The 16,464-nt window shown below is 38.8% G+C and overlaps 1 protein-coding gene across 1 annotated transcript; it reads right to left on the reverse strand.

Annotated features, from left to right (window-relative positions):
* Nucleotides 1-73: 73 nt before the first annotated feature.
* wdfy2 (WD repeat and FYVE domain containing 2) lies at nucleotides 74-15,099 on the reverse strand. The gene is made up of 12 exons (XM_083537791.1): nucleotides 14,458-15,099; nucleotides 11,759-11,826; nucleotides 10,525-10,598; nucleotides 10,344-10,398; nucleotides 10,083-10,233; nucleotides 8,950-9,062; nucleotides 8,689-8,815; nucleotides 6,692-6,797; nucleotides 6,498-6,599; nucleotides 6,235-6,365; nucleotides 1,162-1,270; nucleotides 74-1,027 (listed from the first exon to the last, which is right to left on the reverse strand). The coding sequence occupies exons 1-12, from the start codon at nucleotides 14,754-14,756 to the stop codon at nucleotides 998-1,000; spliced, it is 1,365 nt and encodes a 454-aa protein (XP_083393917.1). The 5' UTR covers nucleotides 14,757-15,099; the 3' UTR covers nucleotides 74-997.
* Between the last annotated feature and the right edge of the window lie 1,365 nt (nucleotides 15,100-16,464).

The following is a 16,464-nucleotide window of genomic DNA, read 5'->3' on the forward strand; positions in this document are numbered from 1 at the left end:
ATAATAGCATGTAATGGTTCTGGAGAATGTACTTGGTGATACATTTAAAGTTCTTGAGATTTTTTATCCACCGTATCCACCGTTTTCTCTGCACAAGACCACTGATGGTATAGAGTACATTAAGAAGGCACAAATTAACCCTTTACAAGGCACATCTGTGAATTTAAAACCATGCCACGTGACTACCTCATGAATCTGATGAGAGAATGTCATGAGTTTGCCACGCTGTCACTAAAGCTAAATATAGCTACTTTGGATAATCTAAAATATAAAACATAAATTGGGTTGTTGAACACTTTTTCTTTTTCTTTTCTTGTTTTGACTAGTTTTGTATAAACAAGACCATTTGCCCAAGTTTTAGTCTGAGTGCAAATTTGTACACTGTAGACCCCTGTTCTTGGCTGCCATTTTAATGTGTTGAGATGATTTTCTGCTGAACAGATATGTAATAAGTTATAAGAGTAACTGCAGCCTTCCTGTGAACTCAATAAAGTCTTCCTCTTCTTTTCTGACCTTCATTAACAACAAGTTGTACCCATCCACAAAGTTGCTCTCCCAGGATGTTTTTTGCACCATTGTATGTAAACTTGAGAGACTACAGCATGTTTAAATCCCAGTTGGAGATCAGACGTTTCCACTCCTATTAAAGTTCGACCATTTTGTCTTATGCAGAAAAATTGACAAGCTCTAGAATCATTTTGTTATTTTTTTAAGGTTTTTAATTTTTCCCTCATCCATGTAAAGACACGCAAATACAAGTATTTTCTTTAAGAAACATGAAAACGTGTCAAACAGTACAATCAGTGCACTTCGTTGTTCACAAATGGTGCAAGGCTGACAAATGTTAAGTATTTACACAAGATAATGATCACTGGTCCATTATAACATGCTCCTGTTCCTACACACAAATACACCCCACCCCCCCTCCCTCCATTGTCAGTGCCAGTATTGAACATCCTCAAGGTCAGAATTTCTGACCAGAGTGCTGTAGTGATCTTCAGGATACAACAGGTGTCATGTCCCATAGCTAAACACACACACACACACACACACACACATATATATATATATATATATATATATATATATATATATCAGCTTATCGATTATAAAGTGTTAATTTTTAATAATCCATTAATGAAGATTTAAGTAATGTATTACCTTGAGGACCCTGTCTGTCCCAGAGGTCAGCAGCCAGCTCCTGGTCGGCTCGTAGTGAACGTACACAATTGTGTGTTTGCTGTCATGGAATGATGCTGTGGGTGCTCGCCTTACAAAAACAAAAAATATATTTTTTTCATTGTTAGGGGGAAAAAAACATTGTTAAATGCCAGATTTATGGTAATAATATACATTATGCACATGGCAATTTTGTAAGTATCGATACATAAAAGTATGCAAAATATAAAGCAGGTAAAATAAGTATTCAACACGTCACCGTTTTTCTCAGTAAATATATTTCTTAAGGTGCTAGTGAGGTGAAATCTTTACCAGATGTTGGTAACAAACTATGCAATCCACACATACAAAGAAATCTAACCATAAATGTCCATAATCGAAGTTATGTGTAATAATGTGAAATGACAGGGAAAAGTATTGGACACAATGTATTTAATACTTCGTACAAATGCCTTTGTTGATCATGACTGCTTCAAGACACCTCCTGTATGGAGAGACTAGTGCACACATTGCTCAGGTGTGATTTTGGCCCATTCTTCTACACAAACAGTCATCAAGGTTCTATAGCCTCTTCTATAAATTCTGATGTTTGGTTCTTTTTATAGATTTTGGATGAGATTCAAGTCAGGTGTTTGGCTGGAGCAGCTTTATTTTCTTTCTCTAAAACCAATTAAAAGTTTCCTCAGCTGTGGGTTTGGGATCATTGTCTTGCTGAAATGTCCACCCTTGTTTCATCTTTATCATCCTGGCAGATGGCAGCAGATTTTTATCAGGAATGTCGGTACATTCTTCCATTCATCCCTTCATAATTCTTCAATTATATGAAGTTTGCCAGTACTGTATGCAGAAATCAGACCCACACCATGATGTTCCCACCTTCAAACTTCACTGTTGGTATGGTGTTTTTGGGGTAATGTGCAGTGCAATTTGTCCTCCAAACATGGTGTGTATTATCACATCCAAAAAGTTACATTTTTGTCTCATCTGACCAGAATATTCTCTCAATATTTCACAGGCTTTTCCAAATGTTGTGTAGCATGCTTTTTCTTCAGCAGTGGTGTGGTGCACATACATGTCCATTAATTTATTAAAAGTAAAAAAGATTATGAATAATTATATTAAGGTTATGTGTTAAGAACCCAGCCATTAGGGGGGCACAAGCCAGTGTACTCTTAGTGCCGGTCCCAAGCCCGGGTAAATGGGGAGGGTTGCGTTAGGAAGGGCATCCAGCGTAAAACATGTGCCAAATCAAATATGCGGATCACAAATGAGAATTTTATACCGGATCGGTCGAGGCCCGGGTTAACAACGACCGCCACAGGTATCGTTAGCCGACAGGGTACCGGTGGAAATTGGGCTACTGTTGGCCGAAGGAGGAGAAGGAGAGGAGGAAGGCGTCTACAGAGACGGCAGGAAAAGGAGCAGTGTAGGAGAGTAGAGATTCGGGTTGGTACTTTAAATGTTGGAACTATGACGGGTAAAGGGAGAGAGATAGCTGATATGATGGAGAGGAGAAAGGTAGATGTGTTGTGTGTTCAGGAGACCAAGTGGAAAGGGAGTAAGGCCAGGAACATTGGAGGTGGGTTTAAACTGTTTTATCATGGTGTGGATGGGAAGAGAAATGGTGTAGGGGTGATTCTGAAGGAAGAGTACAGTAAGAGTGTAGTGGAGGTGAAGAGAGTTTCTGATAGGGTGATGATCGTGAAGGTGGAAGTTGAAGGGATGATGATAAATGTCATCAGTGCCTATGCTCCACAAGTTGGCTGTGAGATGGAGGAGAAAGAAAGATTCTGGAGTGAATTAGATGAAGTGGTAGATGGTGTACCTAGAAAAGAACGATTGGTGATTGGGGCAGACTTTAATGGGCATGTAGGTGAAGGGAACAGAGGTTATGAGGAGGTGATGGGTAGGTATGGTTTTAAGGAGAGGAATGTGGAAGGGCAGATGGTGGTAGATTTTGCTAAAAGGATGGAAATGGCAGTGGTGAACACGTATTTTAAGAAGAAGGAGGATCATAGGGTGACGTATAAGAGTGGAGGAAGGTGCACACAGGTGGATTATCTTCTGTGTAGGAGATGCAACCTGAAGGAGATTGGAGACTGTAAGGTGTTGGCGGGGGACAGTGTAGCTAGACAGCATCGGATGGTGGTCTGTAGGATGGTTTTGGAGGCAAAGAAGAAGAGGAGGAAAGTAAGGTTTGAAAGAAGAATAAGATGGTGGAAACTGAAGGAGGAAGAGTGTAGTGTGAGGTTCAGGGAAGAGGTCAGACAGGGGCTTGGTGGTGGTGAAGAGGTGCCGGATGATTGGGCAACTACTGCAGGAGTGATGAGGGAGGCAGCTAGAAAAGTACTTGGTGTGACATCTGGAAATAGAAAGCAAGACAAGGAGACGTGGTGGTGGAATGAGGAAGTGCAGGAGAGCATTAGGGGAAAGAGGTTGGCAAAACAGAAGTGGGATCGACAGAGTGATGAGAAAAGTAGGCAGGAGTACAAGGAGCTGCGGCAGCAGGTTAAAAGGGATGTGGCGAAAGCCAAGGAAAAGGCATATGAGGAACTGTATAAGAGGTTGGACACTAAGGAAGGAGAAAAGGATTTATACCGATTGGCCAGGCAGAGGGACCGAGCTGGGAAGGATGTACTGCAAGTTAGAGCAATAAAGGATGGAGAGGGAAATGTGTTGACTAGTGAGGAGAGTGTGTTGAGAAGATGGAGGGAGTATTTTGAGCAGCTGATGAATGAGGAAAATCAGAGAGAGAGAAGGTTGGAGGAGGTGGAGTTGGTGAAGCAGGATGTAGATAGGATTAGTAAGGAGGAAGTGAGAGCAGCGATTAAGAGGATGAAGAATGGAAAGTCGGTTGGACCAGATGACATACCGGTAGAAGCCTGGAGATGTTTAGGAGAGATGGCAGTGGAGTTTTTAACCAGATTGTTTAACAGGATTCTGGAAGGGGAGAGGATGCCTGAGGAATGGAGAAGGAGTGTGCTGGTTCCGATCTTTAAGCATAAGGGAGATGTGCAGACCTGCAGTAACTACAGGGGAATTAAGTTGATCAGTCACACCATGAAGTTATGGGAAAGAGTAGTGGAAGCCAGGCTGAGAGAAGAGGTGACCATCTGTGAGCAACAGTATGGTTTCATGCCGAGGAAGAGCACCACAGATGCCTTATTTGCTTTGAGGATGTTGATGGAGAAGTATAGAGAAGGACAGAAGGAGCTGCATTGTGTATTTGTGGATTTAGAGAAAGCGTACGATAGGGTGCCGAGAGAGGAGTTGTGGTATTGTATGAGTAAGTCAGGTGTGTCAGAGAAGTATGTGAGGGTGGTGCAGGACATGTATGAGGACAGTGTGACGGCAGTAAAGTGTGCAGTAGGTACGACAGACTGGTTCAGGGTGAAGGTTGGACTGCATCAAGGATCGGCCCTGAGCCCTTTCCTGTTTGCAGTGGTGATGGACAGGTTGACGGACGAGGTCAGACAGGAGTCTCCCTGGACTATGATGTTTGCAGATGATATTGTGATTTGTGGTGAGAGTAGAGAGCAGGTTGAGAAGAGCCTGGAGAGGTGGAGATATGCGCTGGAGAGAAGGGGAATGAAAGTCAGTAGGAGTAAGACAGAGTACATGTGTGTGAATGAGAGGGAGGGCAGTGGAGTGATGCGGTTGCAGGGAGAAGAGGTGGAGAAGGTGGAGGAGTTCAGGTACCTGGGGTCAACAGTGCAAAGTAATGGAGAGTGTGTTAGGGAAGTAAAGAAAAGAGTGCAGGCAGGGTGGAGTGGGTGGAGAAGAGTGACAGGAGTGATTTGTGATAGTAGGGTATCTGCAAGAATGAAAGGGAAAGTTTATAGGACTGTGGTGAGACCTGCGATGTTGTATGGATTAGAGACAGTGGCATTGAGTAAAAGACAGGAGGTGGAGCTGGAGGTAGCAGAGCTGAAGATGTTAAGGTTTTCGTTGGGAGTGACGAGGATGGACAAGATTAGAAATGAGTTTATTAGAGGGACAGCACATGTAGGATGTTTTGGTGACAAGGTGAGGGAGGCGAGATTGAGATGGTTTGGACATGTGCAGAGAAGGGACATGAATTATATTGGTAGAAAAATGCTGAAGATGGAGCCACCAGGTAGGAGGAAAAGAGGAAGGCCAAGGAGGAGGTTCATGGATGTGGTGAGGGAAGACATGCAGGTAGTTGGTGTAAAAGAGGCAGATATAGAGGACAGGGTGGTATGGAGACGGATGATCCGCTGTGGTGACCCCTAATGGGAGCAGCCGAAAGAAGAAGAAGAAGATATTAAGGTTATGTGTTGTAATGTGAAATGACATAGGGAAAAAAAAATATTGATAATTGCAACAATAAGGTTGCAAAGGTCTTCAGAGCTCTTTGCTTTTACCCAATATGAGATGTTTATTGTGTGACACTTTGGTAATGGGACACCTTTTTACAGGCCATCACTAGGGACTGAACCAGCTGATATTAATTTGCACTGACAAGGGCAGGATTGCGTTCTGAATACTGATTTATTTCAGCTGCTGTCTTGTCTTTCCAGGCCTTTTTGCACTTCCCTTTCTTTGTGTGTTCAATACTTTTTCCCTGTGTCATTTTACATTATTACACATAATTTATGGAAACATATGGTTTGATTTGTATGTTTGGATTCCATGGGTTGTTACCAACATCTGTTAAATATTTCATGTCAATAGCACCTTTAGAAATATATTTACTGAGAAAAATGGTGATGTGTTTAATACCTATTTTGCCGGCTGTATAGCTTTTTAAGTACATCATAAATTATTGGTTACAAACTAATATTATATATATAGAAGGAAGAGTACAGTAAGAGTGTAGTGAAGGTGAAGATAGTTTCTGATAGGGTGATGAACATGAAGCTGGAAGTTGAAGGGGTGATGCTAAATGTCATCAGTGCTTATGCTCCACAAGTGGGTTGTGAGATGGAGGAGAAGGACAAATAAAGTACATATAGGCAAAAAGATACAGCCTGTAATTATGTATTTTTCTGCATAAATAATAATTAAAGATATTTATAAAGAACAGACACTAACTCTTCATCGGTGATGGATTTGTGGCATTCATCACACACTCGCACCTGGAACTCAAAGCCCATCAGAGGGATGGTGGAGCGCAGGGATGAGCACTTTCCACACACAGCCTTGCCACACTTCCTGCAGTGGTGCTACAAGAGACAGAAGATCACATGACCCCTTTACACAACTGTGTCCTTACACTGCTCTAAATCTGTTTTTTAATTGTTGTAATTGCCGTTTGTATGTGTGTGTGTGTGTGTGTGTGTGTGTGTGTGTATAACCTGGCGCAAGCCAATCTTTTTGCTGTCCCACATCTGTTTAAAGTTCCAGAAGAACGGTTGCTCGCATTTCTGACAAGAGTCGCTGTCTAGCCATTCCGGGGTCTGCAACACACACACACACACACATTACATTAGTGCAAACATATGACAGAAAATATAAAGGGAAATCTTGCGCTGAACAATCAATTGTTTACCTCTTGTCGTTTGACGTCCATGTTCCACACAACAATCCCACCATCAGCTCCGCAAGAAATAAGCTGACGAGTGTGTGGTGCAAAGCATAGCCCTTGTACCTTGTCACTGCACATGGAACACACACACAATCCTTAGTATCATGAAGACTTCATTTTTTTATATAAAGTTATAGCACAACAGTGATGAAAAACTATAATGATAATAATAATAGTTGTGTGTTGATTTATTCATTGATATATAATCAAAGCACTTATGTACGTCTCTCTGGATAAGGCAGTCTGCTAAATAGTGTAAATTGAAACGTAATACTACTACTACAACCCGAAGTCTTTCAAATCAGGAGCCAATATTTTATTCACAATAGAACATGGAGAACATAACAAATGTTTAAACAGAGAAAGTTTACACTTTACACACAAAATAAGCTTATTTTAAAGTTGATGCCTGCTACAGGTCTCAAAAAAGTTGGCACGGGACAGCAAAGGGCTGAAAAAGAAATGTAGCTGAAATAAAATCTAGCAACTAATCAAGTTAATTAACATCAGGTCTGTAACGTGATTAGCTATAGGAGATTGGCAAAGGTTCCGAAATCTGTGAACGAGTGCGTAAAAAGATTGTGGAATACTTAAAAATCAATGTTCCTCAGCGTCAAATTGCAAGGACTTTGCAAATCTTATCATCTACAGTACATAACATCATCCAAAGATTCAGGAAACACTGGAGAAACCTCGGTGTGTAAGTGACGAGGCCGAAGACCTTTGTTGGATGCCCGTGGTCTTCGGGCCCTCAGATGACACTGCCTCACTCATCGGCATGATTGTGTAAAGAATGTGTTATTGACATTACTAAATGGGTCCAGGAATACTTTCAGAAACCACTGTGCCATCTGCAGATGCCAACTAAAGCGCTATCATGCAAAACGAAGCCATACGTGAACATGGTCCAGAAGCGCCGTCGTATCCTGTGGGCAAATGCTCATTTCAAATGGACTGATTAAATCCAAATTTTACATTCTTGTTGGAAATCATGGGCGACATGTTCTCCAGGCTAAAGAGGAGGGGGACCTTCCAGCGTGTTATTAGCGTTCGGGTTTAAAAGCCAGCATCTCTGATGGTATGGGGTGCATAAGTGCAAACAATATTGGCAGCTTGCATGTTTTGGAAGGCACTATGAATAGTGAAACGTATATAAAGATTTTAGAGCAACATATACTCCCCTCCAGATGGCATCTATTTTAGGGAACGCCATGTGTATTTCAGCAGGACAATGCAAAACCACATACCGCAGCTATTACAACAGCATGGCTTCATAATAGAAGAGTCTGTGTGCTGAATTGGCCTGATTGCAATCCAGATCTTTTACCTACGTTATTAAACGGAAAATACGCCAAAGACGACCGTGAACTCTTCCACAGCTGGAAACCTATATTCCAACAGCAAAACTCCAGAAACTCATAACCTCAAATCTTCAAACTTTTGAAAAGAAGAGATGCTACACCATGGTAAACATGAACCCTGCCAACTTTTCTGGGACATGTAGCAGGCATCAAATTTAAAATGAGCTCATTTCATGCATAAAAGTGTAAAATTTAAACATTTATGTTCTCTATGTTTTATTGTGAATAAAATATGTGATTCGAAAGTCTTAGTTTTCATTTAATTCAGCATCCCAACATTTCCATACTTCAGGTGTACTACTATTACTACTCTTACTACTACTAATAATAATAATGAATGAGCAAAATTAAAATAAACCGAAAATTAACTTTCATTGTAACTAGCCAGCAAAATTGTGAACTCAAGGACATAATGGTTCAAAGTGGAGAAGCATTATTATTTTATTGCCCACATAATTATGAGTAGTTTTAAATGAGCATCTTTCAATGTAGCGATGTATCGACAAAATTTACAGCACATATGTAAAAAATGCAAATAAAAACAATTTTCATGTTTGTTTTTTTTGTTTTTGTAAAAAATAGTGTTTTCTTAAGTCTCACTTGTGTCCCTGCAGCTCAATGGCTGTGCCTTTACGACCACCGATGTCCCACATAATGATAGAATGATCTGAACTTCCAGAAAACAAGACTCTCTGGACAGGGTCCCAACACAAGGCTGTTACATTTCCTACACACACATTTAAAAAAGCAGAAGTTAAATAGAGGGTAAACAACATTTAAAAGGAAAAAAAACCCACACTTCTTAATACTTCATACTACTTGCATTTGTGTGTATGTCTGCGTGTGTCTGTATATATGTACCCGTGTGGCCTTTAAAGGTGGTGACTAGACTGCAATTATCTTGTTCCAGTTTCAGAATAGTCACCTGACCCGAGTGATCCCCCACAAATGCATGTCTGGTCTCCACATCAAACCTGACAAACAGTTTGTCAAAGGAAAAAAACTAGTTTGCCTACAAAACACACCTCAATGACTAAAGGACCACATTGTTTTTTACCAACTGAGTAAAAACACAAATGGTGTTTGTGAAATGCTCTGTTCTATTCAAGCATGAGGTCTTACTACTAGAGAATGCATTATATAAAAGGGGTTTCTTCGGACAGACAGACAGATAATTTTATTCATCCCAGAGTTCTTCTTTTCTGTTGGTTTAAAGAATTAATATTGCGAAAGCACAGGCCAAAATGGAAATATAGTACAAATAACAAGAAAGGCAACTGTTTTTCACATCTTTTTGCTCTTTAGCTAATTTTTTGTTGCTTACATTTTATACAATTTAAAACCAAACAGTAAATAATGAAAGAATTTAAACAAACTGATGTTTATCAGTCGAACTTAGTTACACAGCCAAAAACAATTGAAGCTCCAAGATCACTACTGAAAAATTATTAAATTATTATTATTATTTTTTTTTTTTAAGTTATGTCCTAATGGACCTGTTTAACATTTAAAAAATACATTCCATTGAATATATTTGCAATCGTTTAATTATCAGCTTCATGACCTTGTTATGGTCAAGGGTCTTTGTAAACTCCACAGCTATAAATCAATCAACATATCTATAATGCTCACTATACAGTTTGCCGTTTTGAGGACGCCATTCAGCAGGGTTAGCTTCTGAGAAAATACGAACATGAAGGCGTCCTTTTTTTTCTTCACCAACTTTCCAGAGCATTTTGATGTGGGACAAATGGAGCACAAACATCAAAAGGTCAGGAATAATAGGAGTTTAGAGAGCTTGAAGAAAAAAATAATAATTTTGCACGGCTAAAATTCATGTACTTTTATTCGTGTTTTTCCATATAAACACACTCCATTATACACATACTCAAAGTAAATTTGTCAATAAACATTAACAATTAAAAATAAAGAACTATCCACTTTAATTAGTGTAAATAAAATGGCAAAGTATGACAGTATAGGTGCAAGGATACTGAAGTCCTGTGACCCATGCAGCGGTCCTGTACGTCCCTAAAGAATGGCCGCTCTCTGAGCAATGCCAAGTGAAGTTCTTATCCTGACCTGTGCTCAGGACCCACTCCATCTCCAAAACGAACAACACCACAGTGACTGCACCCTGGTGAGCTACACACACACACACACACACACACACACACACACACACACACACATAGTAGTATAGGCAGCAGGAGATAACAACACATCATGTACAAATGCACTTTGACAATATTCACCCTGATAGGAGCAAGCTGGAGTCATCTTATTGAAGTCCTCAGACACAATGAACTCCTGTACAGATGAAATAATAATTCAAAAGCATATAAGTGTACAAGCACACACACACACACACACACACACACACACACACACACACACACACTCACACACACTCACACAGAAAGACTGAGGACTCACAGAAACAGCTCCATTGTCCATCCCAACTGAAAGCCTTCGGGTCTCTGGGTTAAAAGACATGCACGAACAGGGAGCTGCAAACAGATGCAGAGAAACACACCATTTTACTCACATATAAAGCTAAACAGACATGGACAATAGCCCTTTAATATTCGATCTCATTCTGCGTGAGAATCCCTGGACTGGCACAAACATGCACATTGTGTTATTAAGCAATTATTAGAGCTTGTCATAGCAGGCATACATTCCTCTGTATTATACTCCTAAATATCATGAGTATTTAATAAATGATCAAATAGTTTTATAGTTTATAGGTAATCATTAATAGAGTGAATAGAGAATTAGTTAATACAGTTAATAGAGAATTCTCAACACTGGCTAAACAAATGTGATGTGACGAATAAAACAATAACACAAATCCTAGCAATAACAAGCACTACACAATAAGAAGCACTGTTTAACATTACATCATTGTTTCTCTCTAATGGTGAGACAAAGTCAAGGCAATCTCAAAGTTGAAACCAATCTCAATGAAGTTCTCACCCAAAATCCATAAATGTATATTCTATTGAAATTCTAATAACCTCTTTTAAGTGACAACTGTTTTTTTTTTTTTATTCTGTTATTGGACAGATATAAGCCAATATTCAGCAGACTTTCTCCCTGTGGAAACAAGGGGCTGATTGAGCACGAGGTAGTAAATAGAGAAGAAAGTGAGGGGTGTGGATCACTATGTTGGGTTTTGCTAAACAGTGTCCTCTGTTTAAGTGAGTGGCGGTGAAGATAAAAAAGGGAAGAGCGAGGGTACATGAGCTGGACATATAGAACAGTGCATGTGTTTATTTTCTGGACAACTAATGCCTCCCATTTCTTTTTCCTTTCACCAACAAGATCTTCACTTTTGCCTTTCTAATGTGTTGCTCAAAAGTATTGCACCTAGTGGACATGCTGTGTGGCAGAAATCAGTTATGGTAAGATTTCCCTCACACTGCGATCATGTTCGGTCAGAGAGGAGAAGTAAAGGACAAGACAGTTAATGATTGTGTTGCCAGATTGTGCTTGTTTAAAAAGTACTTTGTAATTGCCATTGTCTTGTTCTATGTGTATGTCACAAAGAAGAAGCATTGGACAAAGTACAGCCATTCTTCTTTGTAGTTAATTAAGTAACTAGCTGAGTTTGACTTAGTTTCATTATAGCAGTTATATAAATACACTGAAAAGCACTGCGTCTCACCGGGCATGGTGTGGTAGATGCTTGGCCAGTACTGTCCACTGTCTCTCTTCAGCCAAACACGCACCGTCCTACCACAGAAACACAGAAAATCATTCAGTAATCCACTAAGCACATTGTTTCATATGCAGCTAAAAAACAATTACAACCACAGTGTGGGCATTATTCGAGATAGGTGTGAGATATCAGGATTAATTCACAGCTAGTTCTAAATTATACTATTTTCGTGCATGACACAGAGGTGAATAACTGTAAATAAAATGCTAGCTGCTGTGAATTATACCACTTTCACCGAGATCAAATTTAGCAAGTTCATCCTCAGTTCATTAATGCCTTATCAAAATCACTATACATATTTACCATGTAAGTTAGTATATAACTCCACATACAATTCATAATGACATTATTTGACATAATTAACATGTTCACTTCAGGTTTATTTCAGGTTGACCTTGTCAAATTTTTTTTACATAATAGATAATTAGACAAGCCAAATATTGCAGAAACTTCAGAAAAGACAAAACTTGATTAAAAGTGGCAAACACATCCAGGATACTGAATGCAAAGATTAGCAGATTGGTTAGACGGTGTTAAAGTGATTATTTAAGTGCTACATACTTTCTATAGCAATAGATTATGCAGGGATATTAGAATTATAATGACTGGTAAAGGAACAACTATTATAGGTGGCAGCATACAAAATCACGGAGAAATAATACTAATTAATTAAATATTCATATTAAAGTAAAGAAAGTCAAATGTGATTTTCTTTTTAAGAAAACGAGAATTGATTATCCATGGCAAATTGCTGTGGAATAAGAGAGGTACAAAAATGAGATGTAAAATTATATGAATATAATTAACTTTGAGATGTAACAGCAACTCCAAAGGTTTAGGGGCCACATCACAACTATAAAAATTATTTATTTGAGAATCATTCCTCATACACTCACAGATGCCTATATTACTCACACTTTGAAATGTCCAAACAACACCCAAGATAAAGTGTGTTATTTTGGAAAAAAGAAAAAAAAAAAAAAAAAAAAAAAAAATGAGATGTGGCCTGATTGTTGAACAGAGTGGTTTGGTACACGCCCACATCAGTGGAGCAGGGAAATAAAGCACTTGTGATAATGCTGAAGTGGCAGGATGTGACTGTCACATCATATGATGATGAAGAAACAGTGTAAGGAAGGAAAACTGTGAGCAAACTGTTATAAAAGTGTCTCTACAGTTTCCCTTCAACTGCACATCATGATTTTTTTCATGATTAACAGTAACATTCAGCCAAAGAAAAAGAAATGTGCAAATATAAAAAAAAGAATAGAGACATAATACAGTATATAGTATATACACAACACAATGTATAAATACAAAAGAAGAAAAAAGGAGACCACGAGTAAGTAGTTACACTATCAGACATATTGCACATGAGTAATATTGCACGTTTTTTTTTTTTTTTTTTTTTTTATTGCATGTGTTTCATTGAACCAGAAGTGTTATAAGCTCATTAAAAAGTATCCAAGAGGAACTTTATAATGACCTGAAGATACATTTCAAGTTGAATGATCATTTTCTGAGTTTTTTCATTTGTAGGCATGGAATATTGTAGCACTAATCCACATTTCATCTTTCACCTAAAAACAGGGGCAATTTAGTCTTGATATTACAGCCAGCTAAAGAGGATATGTAGACCTTCAGTCCATGCAGATATGGGTCTCATGCTTCAACTTTCATTCTGACACTACTATCATCTTGTAGACCATAGAGTATCTGTCAAAACTCATGCTGCAATGCATTCGGGGACTTTAAGCCCAGTCCATTAGTTATCTCTATTAACCCCATGCTGGATTTTGCACAGGGGTACAACAAAGATGAAACACCCGAGATATTCCAGTATAAACATATTTCATTTATGGAGTTTAACATTCCCTTCAGTGTTATAATGTGCTAAAGGAACTTCACAATTCCTAGTGATTCAACTACATCTACATATCAAGTCTTAATCCCGCTCTGATGTCTACAATCTTCAATCTTAAAAAAAAAAAAAGTCCAGAATGAATCGAATAAAGATTTTTGCTTCCTAATTACTTAATGTACCCAATATACCATACCTTCTTTAATTATTGATTATGATTAGCCAGAATGATCATTCTGATTATGCTATTGTTTATTTTGAAGACATTTATTTAACGTACAAAGCATTAGACTCCAGTGTCAGCTTTAGTAACCTGTAGAATGTCAAAACAAATGACAGGAGAGCCAAAATATTTTCTCATGAATAATACAAAAAAATACTCTTGCACATTTTAAAGTTGTCAATAAAAACTGCACTTGTCACCTAAATAATTGCAGCATTAAACGCATAACACAATTTAGGAGAAGTATGCTGCATTGAAATGTAAAAAAAAAAAAAAAAAAAAAAAAAAAAAAAAACGATGTCCACAGTCACAGCACTGTGTTCATTCTTTTCCTAGAACGGCAGGACTTCTTCATGAATAATGATTGTAACCTTGACCGTGTCTACGTCAATACCGCAGTACCGCGATCCATTGAAAAATCGATCGATCACGTGATCCAAATCCTGATTTCAGGTGCACCGACATTGTTCCAGGTTATACCTACACGGGATATACGGCGATGCGATGTTATACTGGTTCTTCCTCGGTGTTTTGCTAAAAGCCACACATTTTAAAGCCCACCTGTCCTGCGAGACGGTGATCACTCCGTCCTCCTTGGGGATGATCACAGCCGTGTTCACTACATCCTGAATAGATTCGATCTTGCTGATCAGAACCGGTTTCCGGGTCTGCGGGGGACGAGGCTGGGCTTCAGCCGCCATCAGCCAAAACCATTGACGTATTTCTCCTACTTCGGAAGCATAACACACTGTACCACGTATACTAGAACAGCGACCAGCGTTATGGAGGATCTGAGCGAGTCGGGGAGTCCTGCGGCGGCTGAGGGTCAGCTGATCACCGGGACCGCCCAGGGGGCGCATTCAAAACACAGCCCACACTCACTACATCACACTTCACGTCTGGGATTTCAATAGTACGCATCTACCAGTTACATAGTGTAAACTCGAAATATAAGAACTTTAGGTGGATATGGTTGTTTTAAAAAATAATAAATAAACAAATAAACAAAACCGAATGGAAAATAGCAGCGCACGATGTAAAGAGATCCAGCACAAAACATATCATCGTCTACTTGTAAGGGGTATGCAAAATAATAATAATAATAATAATAATAATAATAATAATAATAATAATGGGGTATTACAAATATTGAAAGCAAACAAATAAATAAAATACACCAAACAAGCAAAAATAAATAAATAAACCGGAACCCGGAAGTGAAAACGGAAGTAACTATAAGTGACCTCCATTTTGTTTCACGATTCCCTTCTTTTTCTACTTCTTCTTATTATTATTATTGTGATTATTATTAGTAGTAGTAGTAGTAGTATTATGATCGTGAATATACAATATTTTACACCTGGTTGTAATGTTCATAGTAAAGCTGCATGTTTTAGTAATTACTATTTTATTTATCTATTAATGTATTTTATTTGTATTGTTTTAGTTTAATAACAATCATAATAACAATAACCTGAACTTTGGTTATAGCCATGTTTATGAATCCTTAAAATGAGTTTTTTATTATTACACCCAGGACGCCAACCACTAAATTTTTAGGCTCCAAATTATTAAGGCTCAGACAATAAGTGGTTTAGACTGGTGGTTGTCCAGGATGGTGTATCTTCTTTGTGTAGGCCTAATCAGCATGTTCTTACAATCAAAGGTTTTATTAAAAAAAGCATTAACGCCAGCTGTGCTAGGTGAAACGCCTGCAGGGGAATCTGATCACAGTCTGTATGCAGTATTAGCTTTTCTTTTTTTAAATCACACTTCGGATTCAACATCACATTAAAACATTTTATAAATAATGGCAGAAATGTTTAGAAAACCTTTTCTTTTCTTTTTCATTCACTCAACCATTTATGCAAACTAGAGTATGCTACCCTGTAAAACCCTTTACTTTGCCTAATTTCACCAGTAGAGGGCAATATTTTATTTCACTTCCATTTCGAATCAACGTTTCACATGTCTCTGTGGCGCAATCGGTTAGCGCGTTCGGCTGTTAACCGAAAGGTTGGTGGTTCGAGCCCACCCAGGGACGGACTCGTTTTTCAACTTAAAGAGAAATTGCGTCCTTGCGTTAAAACGCCTGCCATGACACCAAATTTTAAATTCACACGAGTGCGCTCAGTTTTCGTCTTCTTCTTCTTTTGGCTGCTCCCATTAGAGGTCACCACAGCGGATCATCCGTCTCCATACAACCCTGTCCTCTACATCTGCCTCTTTCACACCAACTACCTGTATGTCTTCCCTCACCACATCCATGAACCTCCTCCTTGGCCTTCCTCTTTTCCTCCTTCCTGGTGGCTCCATCCTCAGAATTCTTCTACCAATATAATTCATGTCCCTCCTCTGCACATGTCCAAACCATCTCAATCTCGCCTCCCTCACCTTGTCACCAAAACGTCCTACATGGGCTGTCCCTCTATTAAACTCATTTCTAAAGTAGAGAGTAGAGCTGAAAATAGATAAGATAAAAGATAAGATATACCTTTATTCGTCCCAAAGTGGGGACAGTTCTTTGTTACAGCAGCAAGAAAAATAAATAAATAAATGCAAATATGT

Source organism: Silurus aristotelis (genome assembly GCF_946808225.1).
Source record: "Silurus aristotelis genome assembly, chromosome: 3".
In the NCBI taxonomy this organism is placed as follows: domain Eukaryota; kingdom Metazoa; phylum Chordata; class Actinopteri; order Siluriformes; family Siluridae; genus Silurus; species Silurus aristotelis.

Excerpts from the sequence above, each read along its gene's own strand:
- wdfy2 (XM_083537791.1), bottom strand. The coding sequence starts at position 14,756 with ATGCGCCCCCTGGGCGGTCCCGGTGATCAGCTGACCCTCAGCCGCCGC. Across the intron at positions 8,816-8,949 it reads CACCTTTAAAGGCCACACGG|GAAATGTAACAGCCTTGTGT; the intron begins GTACATATATAC and ends ATGTGTGTGTAG. Across the intron at positions 6,798-8,688 it reads ATTGAGCTGCAGGGACACAA|TGACAAGGTACAAGGGCTAT; the intron begins GTGAGACTTAAG and ends TTCCATGTGCAG.